At 41.0% G+C, this 20,015-nt stretch overlaps 1 protein-coding gene across 1 annotated transcript; it reads left to right on the top strand.

Moving 5' to 3' along the window:
* The first annotated feature begins 1,756 nt into the window (after window positions 1-1,756).
* On the top strand, window positions 1,757-19,964 carry LOC115575916 (cytokine receptor-like factor 3). The gene is made up of 9 exons (XM_030408338.1): window positions 1,757-1,854; window positions 7,712-7,839; window positions 13,084-13,291; window positions 13,387-13,474; window positions 13,767-13,944; window positions 14,033-14,261; window positions 15,160-15,298; window positions 15,929-16,041; window positions 16,818-19,964. The coding sequence occupies exons 2-9, from the start codon at window positions 7,723-7,725 to the stop codon at window positions 17,081-17,083; spliced, it is 1,338 nt and encodes a 445-aa protein (XP_030264198.1). The 5' UTR covers window positions 1,757-1,854; window positions 7,712-7,722; the 3' UTR covers window positions 17,084-19,964.
* The last annotated feature ends 51 nt before the right edge of the window (window positions 19,965-20,015 follow it).

Genomic DNA, 20,015 nt, shown 5'->3' with positions numbered 1-20,015 from the left:
GTGAGATTTAAACTATATATTATGAGATACATTTAATACATTTAAGACTAAAAAGTCATAATTATGAAATATAAAGTAGATTTTAGATCAAAAAGTAATATTTATTAGATTAAAAATAGTAGAAAAATCATGTTTATCAGTTTTAAAGGGAATATTTTATAAATATTTCCATTTAAACTAATAAACATTATTTTTTTACTTTGTATCTTATATATGAAATAAAAAGTAAAAATTATACTATTAAAAACTCATCCACAGAGAATGATGAGATGAAAAGTAACAAATTATGTGATCAAAAGTCCAAATATGATATTTAAAAGTAATATTTATAATAATAATAATAATAATAATAATAATAATAATAATCTATGAGATATATATATTTTAGATTTAAACAATATATTAGCTAAAAAGTAGATCTGGGATTAAAAAGTGATATTTATTAGATAACAGAAACTGGATTCTGTGTGAATATAAATTATATTTATAAGAGGAGAAGGATCTTTAGGAATCTGGGATGTGACAGGAAGTCTGTAGAGGAGGCAGCGTGTTTCCTTGTTTTCCAAAATAAAAGCCCCTGAATGCCAACCAGCACAGACAAAGCTTCTTATAATGAGCTCAGTTTGTTCCTGCACACATGTTGTTTCCATCACGACCACTAGAGAGCCACGTCACTCCACAGTCACTGAATCTGACTCACAGATACTTTAATGATCACAGAGGGGAACTGGGTCACGTTACAGTTACTCCCTCCATAGAAATGTCACAGAACAGAGAAATGATACCCATGACATGAAGTAGAAAACAGATGATAAGAAATAAGTATGTTAAAGTGAAATTATGAGATATAAAGTCTAAATTATCAGTTAGAAGTCAAAGTTATGAGATAGAAAATATAATTTATTAGATAAAGTCATAGTTATGGGATAAAAATCCATTTAATAACAATTATTCTAGAAATCTAGAGTTAAAAAGTAGATTTTATAATTATTAATTATCTCTATAGTAATTAATGAGATACAATAATGAGATACAAAGTCATAATATGAGATACAAAAAACACAATTATGAGATTACAAAAAAATCCCAATTATGAGATTAAAAATAGATAATATGAGAAAATTATTATATAAAAACTAATAATTATGAAATAAGCAGTCACAACTATGAGATAGAAGCTCTTAAACATCAAAATTATGAGTTAAAAGTTATGATTATATGACAAAAAGTCGATAAAAACTGATATTTCGACATAAAAAGTCATAATTAATGTCATTATTTTAGCTTTTTAAGTCTATGGCCTATATTATGGATGAATGGGAGGAATTAATACAGAATATATTTTTTAAGATCCTTTAAGTTTTCATCGTTTTGATTCTTTAACTGGCACAGATAAACCTGATACATTCACTATACCTTCAGTCTAGATTATACTGAGTATTATTTAAATATTTAAATAGTCAGGCCTGATAACTGACAATAAGTTACAGTGTTTAACTGCTACAGTGTCGTTGTAAGAGCGCTGTTGATGTTGTGTTTTATGATATAATATAATTTATATGTATGTTTTTATTAATTAAATATAAATCCAGATTACACATGGATGTATTTCATCAGCTCCACCTTGATCTGAGGGGTCTTTTAATCAGGGAGGGGACGACTGGATATTTCTCAATCTGATTGACTCATATACTTGTCAATCAAAATTATCTCGCCTGTGATTGGCTGTTACGCCCAAAGCCTCGGAAGTGTCATTTTTGGACTTGAGCAAACTTGGGCAGATTCTAGCGGCGGCGGCTGCGAGCTGATTCACAACTTTCAGGACGTAATGGCCACCAGAAAGCACTAAAACAGGTACGTTTGGAAACTTACTCTCCGCATACAGAAGGGGAACCTGTCAATGAAACCGATTAGCTGTTGATTTCAGTCGTAGTTAAAGGGGAGTGTTGTGTTGACTCACTCAAGCATGAGCCGAGTTTCATTGTCTTTGGCCACAAGCTAGCCCCAACTTTCCTCCTGTCTTGTAACGTTACTGAGAGAAAGTAACGCCAAACTCCACTAAAGTGCGGTCATGTCGTCTCGTTACCTGCCTCTCATAACTCGTAGCTCTTCTGAATAACTCACACCGTCTCCCCGCTACACCAGCAGCACCGTCTCAGCCTCTTTTACAGCTGATACTGACATTTTTTTATGCTAGTTGTCTGTTATTGTCATCATCATCTTCAAACAAAATCCGCCGTGACGAGCAGCGCCAACCATCTTTCGGAGTTGACATTTCATAGGTAAACATGTTGCTTATTGAACTATTTTTACGCCGAATTTACATACAGATGTTAAATATTTAGGAAAACTCTTGTTCATGTAATTGTGATGTATTTTAATTTGTCTAACTGTTCCGTAAACTTAAAAACACGAGATTTCTTAACGGAGTTCGGGAGCACTTCCCCTGCACACATCAGATGAATTATGATTATCAGGACTATGTGCCTCCTCGTGACATCCCAGCAAGAAAATATGCATATTAAATTAAGCAATTATGCATTTCACATGCTTTGGCTTCAAAAAGGAGAATATATGGCAGCTCCAGTGATGGTGGGCGGAGGTTTAACTTGATGAAAATAACTTTAAAAAATACGGAAGTTGCTGTGAACCAGTTGAGACATGTCTGATGTCTCCTGTTGTCTCGTCTTGTCACTGGTCTGCTCTAATAATAATGATGTGGTTTGCACTTGAGTGCCTCTCATAACTCTCCTGTTAGTCAGAGCATGTGCAGCATGCTTGAAGGAATGTCATGCAACCTCTTTAAACTCCTTTCTGGTGACATATATTGAAATATGACGCCTGTAAATGTGGATTATGTCACTGTGAGGCGTTCAAGTGCCTCACAACATCAAAAACAAAGTGTAATTTGTGCTATTATTAGCTTTTCTTTTGTAGGTTTTTGTCTGGACAGAAGCATGAGAGTTAGCGGTTTGTGTTGAATGCTTCCAAAACAGCATCTCATAAACTTTGTAGTCACAGCTGTCATATTTATGGTTTTAAAGGAATATTTAACCCAAAAGTTATTATTCAGTCAATACGCAGTCATCCGTGAAAGCCAGAGGATCTTCCTCTGTATGGAGACATTTTATTTTTTGTCTGCTGTGTTAAAACCAGAAATCTATGACGACACTTTGGGACATTTTCAGGCGGATTTGTGGTGTCAAAACTGAATATATTTGCTGAGATGTCGGGACTTTTCCAGCCATGTTTCTGCAGACAAAACCACATTTTACTGATAAGATGTCAGGGACATTTCCAGCGACGTTTGTGGCGACGAAACAGAAATTTTTTTATGAGATGTTTGGGTAATGTGTCAACCTTTTTCTGGAGCTTCACAGCAAAGTAGAGTAGAGTAGAGTAAGCTCTAGACTAGTTTTAAAACAGAAAAAAAAAATCAAAACCAGAAATCTTTCCGGGGCATCTTCAGGCCTGTTTGTGGCGACAGAAGTGAATATTTTTGCTGAGATGTCGGGACACTTTCCAGCCGTGGTTTTTGGTTTGATAAAACATGTTATTGATAAGATATCAGGACAGATTGTGCATCTTTGAAAAGATGTTATCTATGCTGTCGACGTGTGATTGAGCTTGTGCGCCTGCTTCAGACGAGGCGACAGCGATTTGAATATGGTGTGATGTCAGATTCATGTCTTTTCTCACGTCTTATAAAGTTTCTTTTAGGCATCTCTCCCATGTGAGACTTGTCACTTCACACACTTCTGACAGTGTAAACAGTGTGACAGACCTGTGAAAGCAGGACAGGAGGACATCAATCCACACAGTTTGACCTAAATACTCTGAAAAGCACACTGATGACAACTCCCTGACTGTGGATTTACCTCGTGCGAGAATTATAGAATAATAATAAAGACAGAGTAGGTTTTTATTTCCAGCCACACCCGTTTCATATAGACAAGATTTATTCTGTGTTTAAGTAAACCAGCTTAATGTTTGCTTGGCTAAGTGCCTGCTTCTACTTGAGTCTTTAGTCGGGTTTGGAAAGAGAGAGAGAGGGAGAGGGATTATAAACAGCAGGATTAAAGGGAGAGAGTGCCAGCGCCCTTCTTTTTTTTTTTAGAGGACGAAAAAGAAAATCTGTGTCGGCTGGCGGATGGTGATAGCTCGACTGAAAGCTGCCCGTGTGGGAAGTTTGTTAACAGAAAGAAAGGAGCCAGAGAGAGGGGGTGTCTGTGTGCATGTTGTTTATGTCAAAGCGAGTGCATGCCTGCATAATTCTGCTCTGCATTCATGTGTGTGTTAATGCATACTGCAGCTTTGTTTGGTGTCACCACTTTATTAGCTCTGTGTTTGTGTGGGATCGCAGCACCGTCGCCAGAATAAAATGTTGGCATTTTTACATTTCTGCAAACCACGGGATATACGCACATTTGTACATGTCATACATATTGTATTAACATTCCTGCAGTATGCGTCATATCATATGAATATTGCATCTTTATGAGCCGCCTCACTTGTCGAGAAGTTGAGGGGATGGTTGCATGTAAGCGTGAAACTACTGGATGTTTTTAACAAGACGTCCGGACATATTCCAGCAGAACCAGGTATGTAAAAGCCAAAACGTAATCTTTTTTCCAACCATAACAAACTGGGTTTTGTGCCTAAACCAACCAGTCCATAATCACAGAGTGGTAACGACATAAAATTGAAAATTGAACGTCAAGAAGTGTAAAGTTACAACATATATGTGGTTTGCTTCTTTTACTCAAGTAAATTGTGAAATTGTGATTTTCTTTTTCAAAATAAAACGAATCTACCAATATCTTTAAACAGCCAGTTGTTTCAGTGACTTTTGTATGATTCCAGCTCATCAAATGTGAGGATTTGTTTATTTTCTTTGTCATTTCTGATAGTAAATTTAATATCTTTGGGTTTTTGGTCTGTTGATTGACCCAAGCAGACGTTTGATGATGTCACCTCGAGGCTCTGGGGAATTTTTAAAGGGCATTTTTACCGTTTGACGTTTTTAGTTTTGAGCTGTTGCAGTTGCAGTCTTACAGTTGACTCATCCCACAAAGGTCATTATTACTGTGTTGTCCTTGTTTCAGTGGAGAGGGAAAACTGCAACTGTCTGTCAAAATTCATCAGTTGCTTGTTGTTAAGGGCTGCTATTTTTTTAATTAATCAATTGTTTAGTCTATAAAATGTCTGAAAACAGTGGAGAAGGCTCACAAATGTTCAGAACCCACAGTGATGTCGTAACGTTGCTTCTTGCTTGATAAATGACTTAAATTATTGATTCATTACCAATATTTGATTTTTTTTGGACCAGTTATATCAAAACTGAAGAATAAATGTAAATAAATATTGATGAAAAAGATGTTCTACTCTTCTCTCGGCTAGCTCTGATAAGAGTTTGATTTAGCGCTCTCCTACTGGTGATCTGATTGGTTAAAGTTATCCCGCTATAACTGATGATGGACAGGTGGTTCGTCCAATCACTTGCCAAGGTTTCGTTTGAAAGCGTGAGTCCTTCTCCAAACGGTTTCTCGTGGCGCCTTTCCAGATGCTTCTTTATAACAAACCATCTGGTGCGTCGGGTTTATTAATCTGCAGCCTGACGTCAGATTCTGGATGAGAAACAAGCAAAGACGTTCCCGACACTGACTGATTATGGATTTGATAATGGGAGATGCACGATGATGATGATGATGATGATGTTGTGGTGCATACTGTATGTGGCAGAAGCATGAGGCCTGTTAGCGACTTCCTCTTTACACGCTGTAAAGGAAGCGCTGCCGACCACAGAGAAGGGACAGGTTGTGTCACCGCTCTCAGCTCTAAGGAGGACGTTAATTCTATGAGAGAATTCGATACGTGTGCAGCAGCGTGGCGTTTTTATTACAATGCTTCTGTGTGTGAGACTTTGTCTGTATATTCTGTATATTTGTTGCAGTTGAACAAGAGAAATCGAGACATTAAATGGCCTGGATGTCTTTAAATAGACAAATGTCCTTGAACACTGATGTATTATATATTATTATATATAAATATTTGTATTTGTCAGCTCAGTCATATGAAATACAACAGAATATAACTTCTTTAGTGACATGACAAGACAAATATCTTATGTTCTCGGCTGTATTAAACACACATAGCCTATATTAACATGTTTATGTTAGTATGTAATAGGGGTGGGCAAAAATATCGATACGGCAATATATCGCGATACTTTGCCGCCCAATACAATATCGATTTTTCAACTCCAAATATCGATATATCGCCAAAGAGCGACTCTGCTGTGCAGCGGGTGTATTTCTGTAGTAGAGAGAGTGGCTGAGGTCTTTGCAAAATGGATGGCAAGTTAACAACGCCTCCGCATTTTAAAGTTGACGTTTGGAAGCACTTTGGCTTCAAAGTTAAGAGAGACAGCAAGAACAACGAGCTGGACAAAGAGAATATTACTGCCCGGAGAGGCTGTTTTGAATGAAATAGTTTTGACTCAATTTGTCCTCTGATCAATATCATCTGATGTACATATACAGGTACTTGTGTTTTCATCTTTATTTATATCGCAATATCGTGATATTGTGATACGTATCGTATCGTGACCAAAGTATCGTGATATATATCGTATCGCGAGGTTCTTGCCAATACCCACCCCTAGTGTGGATGGCGAAACAATAAACGCTTCACTTTGGTCGGTTAGGGTTATTAGTGACGTGTTATATTACTCTGTTACCTCTCAAAGTAATATATTACTGCATCACGTTACCACAACATTGATCACAATCCTCAATCATAACACTTCTGTGAACACTGTTGGAGACCGTCTCAAGTGTCGGTGACATTAACGCCGACAGAGCTGCGTGTTGATGTTATTTTGTTCTGTTTTATCGGCCTTGCTCGCACACTGAACGACTTTATCATTCAAACGCAGCCAAAATAACCAGAGGAGCAGAGCAGCAGCATTATTTTAACGATCTCTGATAACAGATTTAAGGTCACAGGAAATGACCGGCCACGAACAGCCGGGTCTCACCGGGTTTATTCAGTATCGTATCATGAGTTCACCTATTCTACGTTTTATTTGTGTAAGGAAGGTTTGTGTTGTATCACCGGTTCTTATCCAAACTGAATTTAAATGTCAGTCTTATCTCACACTGCTGCTGCTGCGGCTGAATGCTGAAGTCAGTCATAAAGTCGTGCTGTTAACGGACTGATACGTTGGTTTCTACGCTGGGAGGAAGTGGTTTTTCTTGGTGCTGCACATCCTCTACCTGTCAAAAACACTCTGCATGCTGTGCTATACATGCATTTTGATTTTCCTCGTGGTGCATTATCTCCATTGAGCATCACACAGTCTGATAATCAAGTTGCAACCCTGTCTTGAGGAATATATTGTGAGGATGATCAGTCGCTGCCTGGATCGTTTTCGATGGCAAAATGATCTAAATTTACATTTCTGTTGGTAGGTAGGTGTTCAGGGTGGATGCACTGACGTATGATAACTATAACAAATGTGTAATAGATAAAATTATGAAGTTATGAAGACATTTAATATCCATAATATCATAATATCCTGCAAATAAACCTTCAACAGCATATTTCAGGACATTGTACACTGATGTCTCCATGTAAACTCGGTACGGGAGCTTGTGTGTGTCTGGTTTCAGGTTGTGTTTTGTAAATACTCGTGTCTCGTGTGTGTCAGGAGGCGGGAGGATGTCTGTGGAGGTGGACGCGTTGCTGCAGGAGGCGAAGGAAAGCATCGAGGCGGCCCAGAACTACCGCAGTGAGCTGCAGCAGCGCCTGCATGGCCTCAACCAGGCGCGCAAACAGGTACCGCCATCTGTTCACACCTCATATACACATTTCACACAGTTTTTCCTGCCCGACCACCATCGTTGTCCATTTGACACCCTCACACATGCTCTTTAATTCAAATAAAATCACCCGGGCCGGGCCTGTATGAAGTGTGCTAGCCCCTGACCCGGCTGAATCCCAGGAGAGTTTATATATTCCCTCCGTCTCTCTTTGCTATCTCTTCCTTCCTCCTGCTGTCTAGATTTACCCTTCCAGCTGCTCACAGTAAACAATGCTGCTATTTCCTGTTGCGCTGGACGGACAGAAATCCTCAGAGGGGAGAAATTCAGACTTCCAGCTCAGATGTTTAACCTCAACAGCTTCACCAACACAAGATGCTGTCTGAATATTTTCTGTGCTGAAACCTGTCCAGACAACTGATGCTAACTTTGACACATTTTGGTCAGTGACAGGAAGTTTTGAGGTTTGATTCTCTACGTTTATTATTATTCACTTGTTCCAACATGCTAGCTGAATAAGCGGTACTGTTGTGGTGATGTCGGTCGGTCTGTTGGTTTATTAGCACAACACACTGTGTGAAACATCCCGACCACTGCTGAATGGATTAATTATACACGTGATGCTTGATGACACGCTAACTGTAGGATCTGAACACAGAAGCGTGTTGATATCCACCAAAAAGCCACAAATATTGCTCAGAACAGCACCAAACTTCAGCAACAGTACAAATAGGGTCTCAGCACATAGTCCGGGGCATCTAACCTCCGCTAGCTTAGCTGGATTTCTACTGAAAAGCTGACTAAATTTACCACTCTTCTGCAGCAGCTTCCTGTTGACGGGAAGTCCCGACGAGTCGATTACCGAGTGCAGTAGAGTTCCGCGGCTCATGGATGAAAATGTATGATTATGACTCCATGGAAAAGCAATCAAAGTTCATATGTGTCTTACCTGCCAGTTTATAACAGTTATTATCGAGAGCGGACAGGGAAAAGAACAGAATTGAGCATTTCTAACCGCACTCGGTAATCGTCGCGTCGGGACTTCCCCGACCCGGAAGCTGATGGAGGAGAGTTGAAATCTGTTTTTAGCTTCACAATAGAAATCCAGCTAAGCTAGCGGAGGTTAGATGCCCCGGACTATGTGCTGAGACCCTATTTGTACTGTTGCTGAAGTTTGGTGCTGTTCTGAGCATTATTTGTGGCTTTTTGGTGGCGGTTTATATTTGGATCCATTTACTGCAGTGTATTGTTGTCGTGCGGTCGTTTCTGAGGTTGATAAAACTCCGTAAATTAGCGGTCTGCTAACTTGATCTCTCGAGAGGGAGTCTAACACAGTTTCACGGTGATTTAGACCATGGATTAAACTTACACCGGAATATCCCTTTAAAACAGAAGCGTGTTAATATCCAGAGGTTTTGAACACGTGTGTCAATATGCTGACTGTTAGCAGACCTCTTCATCTGGCGGCCCGTGATCCACCTGCGACCCGTTAATAACCTCATTCCGGCCCTTTAGTCATTTGGTTAGCAGAGTAATTGGCCGAGGGAATTAGGAGAATCAAACTGACATCCTACCTTTAAGCCGGGATGCACGATATATATCATAATAATGAAATTATAGCCGATAAATCGAAACCAATAATACGAAGCCAAATTGCTTAATTTGACTTAATAAGTGCAGCATTTACACACAATATGTGGCGGTATGCACCTTTTAACGTTGGTTCGCCAGCCGCCAATAAACACAGAGAAGAAGAACAACATGACGTAGAGCTGCTGCACATGTGTAGAGTCACGCAACGTAGACAAGAGCCACACATGTCGGGCCTGGAGTGGATGTTGTTTGTCCAAGTTCAGAAGACGACAACATAAATGTCACTTGCAGTACGTAGTGTGTTACACAAGTGTTCAGAGAGGAGGGAAAAGTCTTTGCCTGCTACATCTGAGCCTTTTTTACCCTCAGGGCTGCATAAACTACAGCTTATTAACTTATTTTTATAAGCAGAGGGATTTCAAATGACGTCTAACATAAAAAAAATGTAGCCTATATATTATTAATTGTTGTACTTTTGAAAACTTGTAAGAGAAGCAGAGGGGAAAAAAGCATCATTTGAAATACGAGCTTTACAGGTCAGACGTACTGCAGGGAATGTAAAAGTCCCTCGACGCTTCACTCTTCACAAATGTGACCTTTCAAAAAAGAAGTTCAACAGGCCGCTCCTCGTTATGCTGACTCAACTCAACTCAACTCGACGTAAAGCTGAAAACTGACAAAGTCTGAGAGGAGAGAGTTCTGCCTGATGAGACGTGTTGAGTCTTGAGTCTCCATTTCTGACATCCAGATGTTTATATATATTTGTATGGAGGCATTTTATGTTCAGTGAAGCTGCATCCATGAAGCGTTTTGTGGCCGTACTTTCCACTTGAATACTTTTACTTTAGAGGAGTTTTTTATGGAGAGGTGATCCATGTTTAGCTGAGATATTGTTTGAAGTGACTAATAATTAAAGAAAAGCTTTATAGCATCGCTGCAGCACAAGCAAAGCCTGAATCCAAATTTCCTCCCTCCTGATTTGCAGACTGAGCCCCTCGTGGGCTTCTGTTGAGCGCACCGCAACATGTTCACTGTCATCACGTCAAGTCTGAAGAATGTATTTGTCTAGATGTATCATGATGTGGTTGAATATCATTTCTAGCCAACGCGATTCGTGAAGTCCAGATATTTGGATGCAGCCAGAAACGTATTGTCTTTAAAATAATAAAGTTTTAAACCAAATTAAAGATTCTGCAGAGCTCAGCCGCGTCGTCAGCTACGCTCACAACGCTTCCTTCTATCACAGCTTATTAAAAATGCATTAATATTCAGTTTTATCCAGATGATGTCTGTTGTCTGCGTCACTGACAGAAGCCTATTAAACCTCAGGGCTTCAGACTTTTCATCCTCACTGTTCCTCAACTTAAAAACATTCAGCTGTGGTCTGAATTTAAGATTCTTCTCATGTAACTCCATCTGTAATTAATGTATAACTTAATTGTCTGGGGACCACATTTTTGGATCCACAGCTTAAACCGCTGAACTGGTCCCAGACCAGTTTCCACAGTGGTGATAAAGTCTTTGTTGTTGGTTTGCTGCAAGAGGATCCAGAAAGAGAGAGAGAGTGAATATCAAAAGGGAAAAGATGAATTAGTCATAAATTGCTCATCCTCTCTTCCTCCCAGACGTATTTACTGCTGAGTCACGACCAGAAGACTCCGCTGTCAAACAAATATTTTACAAGTTAACTTCAACATTTAAATTGATGTAAAACCAAATTTTAATGAAGGTTTTGTTCTCTGGTTTTGTTCAACAGTCTTTCAGCTTTCTCTGCTACTTGTGGGTTTTGTCAGCGGTTGATTTTCTGGATTTATTTTGAGAGTTGTATCAGAATAAAGCTGCGACTGTTTTAACTGAAGGTGATAAAATCCTCCAGTCGGCCCCTCTGAAGCTCTCACGTTAACACAGTTTATCACAGTTTGTTTATTTGTACAAAAACTGAAGCATAAATGTGAAAAGTGTCATTTCTTCTCAGGGTGTTTTGACTTAAACCTGCCAGTAAAACTACAAACTGTCACCTGTACAAGTATTTAACGGTGCTGTCCTACTTTAACAATCTGCAGCCTCTAAAATCGACTATTTTTTGATATTGTAAAGAGATTATATTCTCTAAATTAGGCCAGAAGTCTCACACACACACACACACACATGATGTTTTGTGTTTGTGAGTGTGACACTGCCTCCACCCAATCCCAGCTGCTCCATCGCACATTATCTTGGATCTAGTGTGTGATGGTGCTTCTTTCCCACAGTGAGGATGGCTCAGCAGCAGATTACAGGAATCCAGGAAGCATTACACACACACACACACACACACACACACACACACACACACATGCAGATAAATGTGTGTTTTTGGAAACTCGGACAATGCTATCACTGCAGCTTCTCGTCCTTGTAAGAGGAGTCGTCCAAACATTTATGAAACCTCTTTGTCTGCGTCTGTTTGGCCTGATGTCAGATCAGCTCCTCCCTGTTCGCTCATATTTTTAGTCTGACTTGTGATTTTTTCCCCGACGCCCAAAATATTGATCCATCGGTCGTCTGTGTCGCGCTGATAGCCGCCAGGAAGTGATGTGTCGCCTCCAGAGGAAAATGTCCAGTGTGTATCCTGGAAAATGTGTGTGTGTGTGTGTGTGTGTGTGTGTGTGTGTGTGTGTGTGTGTGTTTCCATTCTCATCATCATACTGTCCGTGTTTTATCAGCACGGCAGCCATCAATCAGCTTCCGTTTCCTGATATCTCTCCATCACTCTCTTTGTATGCTCATTGTGAAATGCTGGGACCTGAATGTGTGTGGTGTGTGTGCATGAGTGTGTGTGTGTGTGTGTGTATGAGTGTGTGTGTGCATATAAAAGTGTGTTCTGTAAAGAGGAACTGAAACAAGAACCCCACCGCTGATGACAAACCAGCAAGCTTCCTGACGAGCGACTCTGAGGGCAGTTTGTGCTCGTACTGTTGTAGTGGTTGTAGTAACAGCAGTAGTAGTAGTAGAAGTTTTACAGAACTTGTGTATCACAGCCTGATATATCTTTCTTAGTCTGTGCCATAAAACTGCATCGTTGAAAATGTATTTGAGTCGTTTTTAAAGATTAACGTCTTCAGAAGGAACCGAGCCACCAACAGGAAATGATCTAGACCTTGAGTTATTAATATCACCAGACTCCCTTAAGAAATCGCACAATTTTGAGAGTTTTTGCTTGAGGATAAACTTAAAAAACATTTTTTTTAAATCTACAATGAATTCTAAATCATTGGTTCCTTCTTGTAAATTCAGCATAAAATGCAAAACATGAAGTTGTTTGTTTCCTTGTAAAAAGTGGTGAAGTCTTTCCTGCCAGCAGCTGTTTGAACAAACTGTTAACACTGATTTCACCATTTACACTCTATTTAGAAGGAAGACAACATTTTATTGATGCTAAACATGTCACATTTTACAAAGACACAATATAGGCTATGTCTTGGAGAAAATTAACCAGACTCCCTTTAAAAAACTCTCAATTTAGTGAGTTGTTGAGTTAGGAGAAACTTTATGAAGATTGTGAAACATTTCTCCGACAAATTCTTAATGACTTGAGCCTTCTTGTTAATTCGGCAAATGTTGTACATGAACCAACTTTAATCTGTCCAGTGGTTTAACCGTCTTCCCTTTATTCTGTGCTCTCCAGGTGCGTGGCAGCTCGGGTCAGGCCCGCGAGGCTCTCCGGCGGCACTTTGCAGAGCTGCAGGCAGCAGCAAGTCGGCTGCTGACGGAGCGATTGACCTCTCTGCTGGCCGAGGTCGACACCATCGAGGCGGACAGCGTCAAACCGCTCGATGACTGCCAGAGTCTCATCGAGCACGGGGTGGGCCAGGCCGACGAGCTGCTGAGAGAGGGTAGGTTTATATCTCCATCTGTACTCTGACTAAACAATCAATCAATTAAGAAATGTCTTGCATGTATTAAAATGAAATGTCTCCGTGTGTCTCAGGGGAAGCAGCTCTGCGTTGTGGTCTCGGGGAGAAGGAGGACAAGCTGGGCAGCTTCACCAAGAAGGCCATGCACATCCAGCTGGACAGGTAGGACGGAGACGCTCGGTGTGTCTGCAGGTGTTTCATCCAGCGAGCAAAAACACAAATTATCTGATAAATATCAAATATTTGTTGGTTCCAGCTTCTTAAACGTGAGGATTTGCTGCTTTTCTTTGTGATTTCTGACCGTAAAAGAATCTTTATTGAACATTATTCACACTTTTTGCCATTTTATAGACGCATCGTGGGCTGTAACTGTCCTGTACAGTAATCTGGTGCTTTGTGGTGTTTTGTTTTAGCAGCCTGATATGGTTTCTAACCGGTTCTGTGTGTTTTCCAGTCTTCCAGAGGTACCAGCGTTGGTGGACGTGCCGAGTGTTTCGGCCCAGCTGGACGACTCCCTGCTGGGCCTCCTGAGGGAGCGAGTGTCGCGCCACGGCTCCGTCTCCTCACACCCGCCCGTCCAGATCGAAGAGCTGCAGGAGAGACCGGGCGGCATCCTGGTCCGCTGGTGTAAGGTCAGAACAGGGGGAGTGGAATAAAACAACATACTCACCTGTGTTAAACATGTTCAACACCTGCGTTACTGTTCTGTGTGTGCGTCAGGTGGATGAGGACTACGCAGCGGCAGATTACCGGCTGCAGTACCGGCGGTCTGGCAGCGGGGGGAGCCAGTACGAGGACGCCTACATCGGTCGGGACTGTGAGTTCCTGGTTCTCCACCTGGACCCTCACACTGATTACCTGTTCAGGGTCTGCGCCCGCGGGGAGGGTCGCACTGAGTGGAGCCCCTGGAGCGTCCCGCAGACAGGATACACCACCCTCGCACCGCACGGTGGGTGGAGCTGCAATCAGTCACCAGTTATCTTGATAACAGATCAGTTGTTTTGCTTGATTTTGAGTTTGAATATTGTCTGGTTTCTTTCCTCCTCTGAGACAGAAAATATCTCTTCTTTAGTTTGTTTATGAAACACTGATCGACATTTTATAAAACAGACAAACTGATAATATGACTAATCATCAGCACTGATAGTCGGAGAAGTCTCTCTGCATTATGTTACAATAAATGTGGTTTGTGTTGCTCACAGCTTTGAATAATTCCACTGCAGCATGAATTCATTAACGCACAAACACACGAATGTTTTAACACACCAGAATAATAAAAGTGACGGATGTAGAAGAATGTTTTCTGAACTTTAAACAGAAGGGAAACGCCCGTCTGAGGCGTATTTGCACGTCCGTTCCTCACTGTCGATACTCCCAAAAAACACTTTTATCCCTTTATCCCCTGGATTGACCCATCCCAGCCACCGTACCTGAATTATTACAGGGAGTTCCCGACTATTATATAAAGTAGGTGCGGCAGCCGAGCCGTTTTGGGAAACACCTAAGCCGGTCTTAACAACACTAAATGACTTTTCTCAGGTCTAATGATCCTCAGTGGACGAGCAAGTTGTATTATAAATGATGATAATGTTTATTTATTATCTGCTTTAGATTTTACAACTTTTGTCGACAGTTCAGATCATTATAATGTTCTAAAATGATGTGAAGTTACATATTTTCTGTTGAAATAACCTAAAACATTCTCTTTGTGAGGACTTGAGCACACACACACAGTTTGTGACCAGTTTTGATGTCGTTCCCAGAGCCTTTTAAATAATTCAAACAATAATCCCTCCCTGACTCGACATTTGTTGATGTGTGTTTGTGTGTGTGGTCTCATCATGCAGAGTGGTGTCCGGGCACTGAGGGCTACATCCTGAGCAGCAGGAGGAACATCGCTCTGCGTAACGACTCCTCCCAGTCGCGCTGCCCCGTCCTTTACTCCAACGCACCCACGTACTTCTGTGGCCAGACGCTGACCTTCAAGTACGAACACACAAACTCTGACGCTTACAGATCGATTTATTCCTGCAGACTGATTGAATGAATGTTAACGTGACAGTGTCGACGATTTGTGTCCGGGTTGATTTGGCGACACCTGATGGTAAACTATGAAAAGAAAAACAAACTATTATCGTCCTAATAAAGAAGTCGTTATGTGGGCAACTGTGATCTGATTTTATGAGTCTAAGATCAGAAGGACACTTTAACCCGAGGTTGTTACCTGGCTGAGACGTTACAGGTGTGCAGCCTCAGCATCTCCTCCTCATTCCATCACTCCCAGAAAAGTGTTTTAAACTGTTTTGAACTGTATTTATGATGTTTAAATACTGTTTAAAACTGTATAAACTTTTCTGACATATTGTCAATCTGATCCGCTCTCAACAAAAGCTGAAAATTACATTTTTTTTCTCTGTAGACACTAAAAAGAAATACAGCAGATAAATAAAACTGTAAAACTTTCCTGTTCAGCCACAGACAGTTTTGTCTATGAAGATCTTTGAGATTATTACATCATGTATTTTTATAGCTATAGATTTGTTATTGGCCTGCATCCTGATGTATGTATTTGAGAATGTATCTAACCAGTGTTGTTGTCTCACATTTCGTGTTTAGGATTTCTGCAACGAGTCAGATGGATCGCAGGGACAGTCTGGGAGTGTGTGTCGACAGCCCGAAGGGGGCGGAGTCACTTCAGAGAGACCAGGCCGTCTGCATTTCCACCAACGGTACGCCGACGCAAACAACTTCATTTCTTTTGTCTCTACTGAAGTTTTCCCAGCTTCTTGTGGCTGCAGCCGACCCGGAACAAGCGCCGTCTCCCCCTAAAATCGATACTGAACAACTTCTGTAGCTTCAAACTGAATCTCTTTAGTTTCTCTCGCCGTCTTTCTTCTTTCAAACATCCGCTGGGTTTTACTGTTCCATCGTGTTCACTTTCAGCTGGTTCAGGAGTCGAGTTTAGTTACTGCTGCTGAAAACACAACGTTTCCTCTAACGCTGTCTTTGCTAGCGGTGATTCTTCGATTGTCCTGCAGGGACGAGACAAGCGTGTCACACCTGACACACCTTCAAGCAGGTAGTCAAGCAGGTAGTCCAGCTGTGGAGGAAATGCAAATCCCTGCAGCGCCAAGTCAAACCCAGTAGAGTTCGGCCGGCAGATGTGATGGAAAAACAGCAACAGAGCCCCGTCACATGGAACTAAAATCAAAGAAGTAGTTGCGACTGCTGCATCGCCTCAAGTCGCCGTGTCTCGGCCAAAAAGCTGCACTTGAACGCACCGCAAGGACGCCAGCTGACGTGCTCGCTGTACGTTCTGCGCCTGTGTGAGAGGAAATAACTCGGATGTCAGTGTTCATTATTCAAGAAAGGAGAATATACAAACCGTTGTTATGATCGATTGAGGGAATTTAAGAGTTTAAAGAGTTTTCAAAGTGGTTTTAATGAATTGTTCCGTGTAGTTTTCATCCTAAACTGACGTTGTGGTTGTGTTTTGGATGTTCAGGTGCCGTGTTCGTCAACGGCAAAGAGATGACCAACCAGCTTCCCGCCATCATGCTGGGCTCCGCCATCACCTTCGACATGGAGGTGGTGAACCTGTTCCCCATCAGCAACAACAACCTGAGCGAGGGCGGCAACTTCAAGCTGCGGGTGACCATCGGCTCAGGGAACCGGGAGGTGGTGTTCGACTGGCTGGTGGACCAGGCGGTGGACTGCCTCTTCTTCGGCTGCTCGTTCGTCCACTCCGGCTGGAAGGTGCTCGTGTATTAAAAGCTGGATCGTGAACACGGATCATAAAGAGCTCGTCACACCAGCTCCGATATCTCCACTTCTGTTTGTGGTAACTTCCTGTCACAGCTGAGCGACTGACAGGCTGACACGTTCGGACAAAAAAGGAAAAATCATCATTTTCATTTCTCCCCAGAATTTCTTCGGCAACCGTCAACTTCCAGATAACATTTAGTTTTGTCTGTAACTCTTCAAAGTCTCCTGCGTAATCTGGAAAACATGGAATTCTGTCTTGGAGTTTTCCAGACATTCAGAAACTTTCAGAGAAATGGGACAAAATTGGCCGACATTAGAATTAAAATGTAGTTAAACGCAGCAGACGGAGAAGGTGTCGTTTGGAACACAGATATTACTGTTGCAGGAAACTTTCTTTGAGGATTGCAGACAAATCTGTATAAACGTTGTCAGATCTGACCTCAGATCTGCTGCGTTCATCAGTTTAAATTCTGCTGCTTTGGCTCGAGCGTTGCAGATTCAGCGCGTTTACATCCTCACCTTTATTAAATTATCTCATCGTTTGTCCGCCGACACAAACACAAGAAAAAAAAACCTCCTCAACGATTTTTCTCTGAGCTAATTATTATTTTCTCGGGTGCTTGTGAATGTGCCGACCGTCTGGGAGGAAATGTGATCGCTCCAGATTTTAATCCAGACGTTACATAAAGTTCTGTCAGTTTGGACCAACAGTGTCACAAACAGCTGAGCAGAAACTGAATCATCCAACAATGATCCGGCTCTTCTTCAGCCTTCACGGAGCCGCGCTGGAGCTTCTGGGCTTTTTAGTTTGATTCTCAGGCCGTCTGATGAGGTCGGCCGGTTGTTTACAGCTTTTTTTAATTATTATTTTTTTTAAATTTGGCTGTTTTATCTATGCATCGTCTTAATTTAGCCGTAGTGACGAGCCTCTCGGGACGCTCGCTGTTTCCTCGGAGGCCACAGAATAATAGATGGGTTACGTTTTTTTTGGCAGCGGCAGGAGAGCGAAGATGTTACAATCTGCTGCTGCTCATCTTTATTATTTTTTATTATCTAAATGAAAACGTCACTGTGAAAGTCGCACGTCCTCGTGTATTCTTCTACGCCTTCTACACTTGTTCATTTAAAGGGACAGTTCACCGAAAATACAAACCAGTCTGAGTGTGTTTGTCTGTCTGAGTTTTGGGGTGAATTCAGAGGATTTGGAGCTCAGTTGATAATCTGAGGCAACAACAGAAATGCAGAAAAAAAGCACAAAGATCGAATTGTGTCTCGTCACAAACGGTGTCTGCGTTGAAGGGGAGCGTTTGCGTTTTGGTTCCTCTTATTTTTCCTGATAGTGTTTTGTTTTTATGGCTTCGTACTGTCGGAAATGCTCGGAGCCTCGACTGCAGCTCAGCTTTTTCTGATTTAGATCGATTTAGATTAAAGTGACTTCAGTTTGTCATTCGTCATCTCAGCATAAAGTGTTTTATTGCAACCGCTACTTAAGTTTTTAAAACATTTTTAAAATACTATAACCCAGATCTGGTGTTATAATCACGTCTCGCTCCTTGATTAAATTAAATCTGAGCACGATTATTGTGAGCTTGAGGATTCAGTTGAAAGTTATTTTCTCTTAATGTCAAACTAAACTTTTGAGAAAACTTTTTAAAAAAAGCTGTTTTGTGTCTGTGAAGAACCGTTCAGTCATTTTAAAATATCTTGGAGTTGTTGTTGTTGTAAAGAGGTTCTGATCCGACCCGGTGATCCTCGCTGAAGATCATCTTTGTTTTGTTGCCTCTAAACTAATCAAACTGTTACTTTTAATTATTTTACCTGTTGCCTCGACAATCCTAACAGTATTTACAGACCCTGATGTTGTTTATTGCTGGTTATTGATGAATCCGTTTACAGTCGGACTCAGTTCTGCTGTTCACGCTGTTAATTAGAGTGAGCTGACTTCTTCTTCTGTGGTGGTGTAGATACAAACATATATAGTTTGAAAAAAAAAAAGGCATATTTGGTGTTAAACTAATATTGAGGATTCAGGCTCTGATAGGGTGTCAACTAGCGATTATTGTCATTAATCAGTTAATCTGCTGATTAGTTTCATTGATTAGTTCAGTCGATAAAACGTCAAGAGATTGTGACAAATGCTCGTCACAATTTCAGGAGCGAAAACCAGAATGTTTGATGTTTTAACCTGAACGTTGACTTAAACAACTCATCAGTTATCAAAATAATCGCTGCAGCTCCGACTACAACTAATCACTGTATTAATTATCTTTAAATTGAGGGTATTTCTCCTGTTTCCATCAGGAGAAAATAGAAAGAGAAAATAGGAACTGTCAGAAAAAGAGAACATTCGCAGCTCTGTTGAGGCTTTCCACCATATTTATGTCATTTCACAAATGTATTCGTCTGCTGTCCGTTTTGTCCTTCATTGTTTGGACCCGTCTGTCGGAGTGAAGCCTTTAACAGCGATGACGTCTCAACTTATCTTCTGATTCACTCACAGTAAAGTGCTGATGACACGGGAAGACGTGATGTGATTTATTAAATATTAATGATGCGGGAGAAACTTGTTCAACCTCTTCTAACTCACGTTCTTCAGAGATGTCTCCTTGTTTTTCGGCTGATCTGACGTCAGTGTTTTGTCTTTGTGGAGGACAGTGGCACTCTGGCTGCGTCCAGATGATGGTACAGATTTCCTGAAACCAGTGAACACAACCTCAGTTTATCTTCTTCCTGCCTGAAGGAGAGAAACCTGCAGCTGAGACACACCGAGGTGTGTTGGACAGTCGACACAGTGACACCTGCTGGTCAAACATTTGCATTGAATTGTTCTCACTGCTGTCATCCTTCATTTTTTTTGTTCAATAAAGGTCATATCATGTAAACTGAACACTTCTCTGCTGAGTTATTGACTTAATGAGGCTCAGTTGAAAAAGGTCAG

Source organism: Sparus aurata, chromosome 23 (genome assembly GCF_900880675.1).
Source record: "Sparus aurata chromosome 23, fSpaAur1.1, whole genome shotgun sequence".
NCBI lineage: Eukaryota > Metazoa > Chordata > Actinopteri > Spariformes > Sparidae > Sparus > Sparus aurata.
This window is presented reverse-complemented; position numbering and strand designations above follow the sequence as displayed.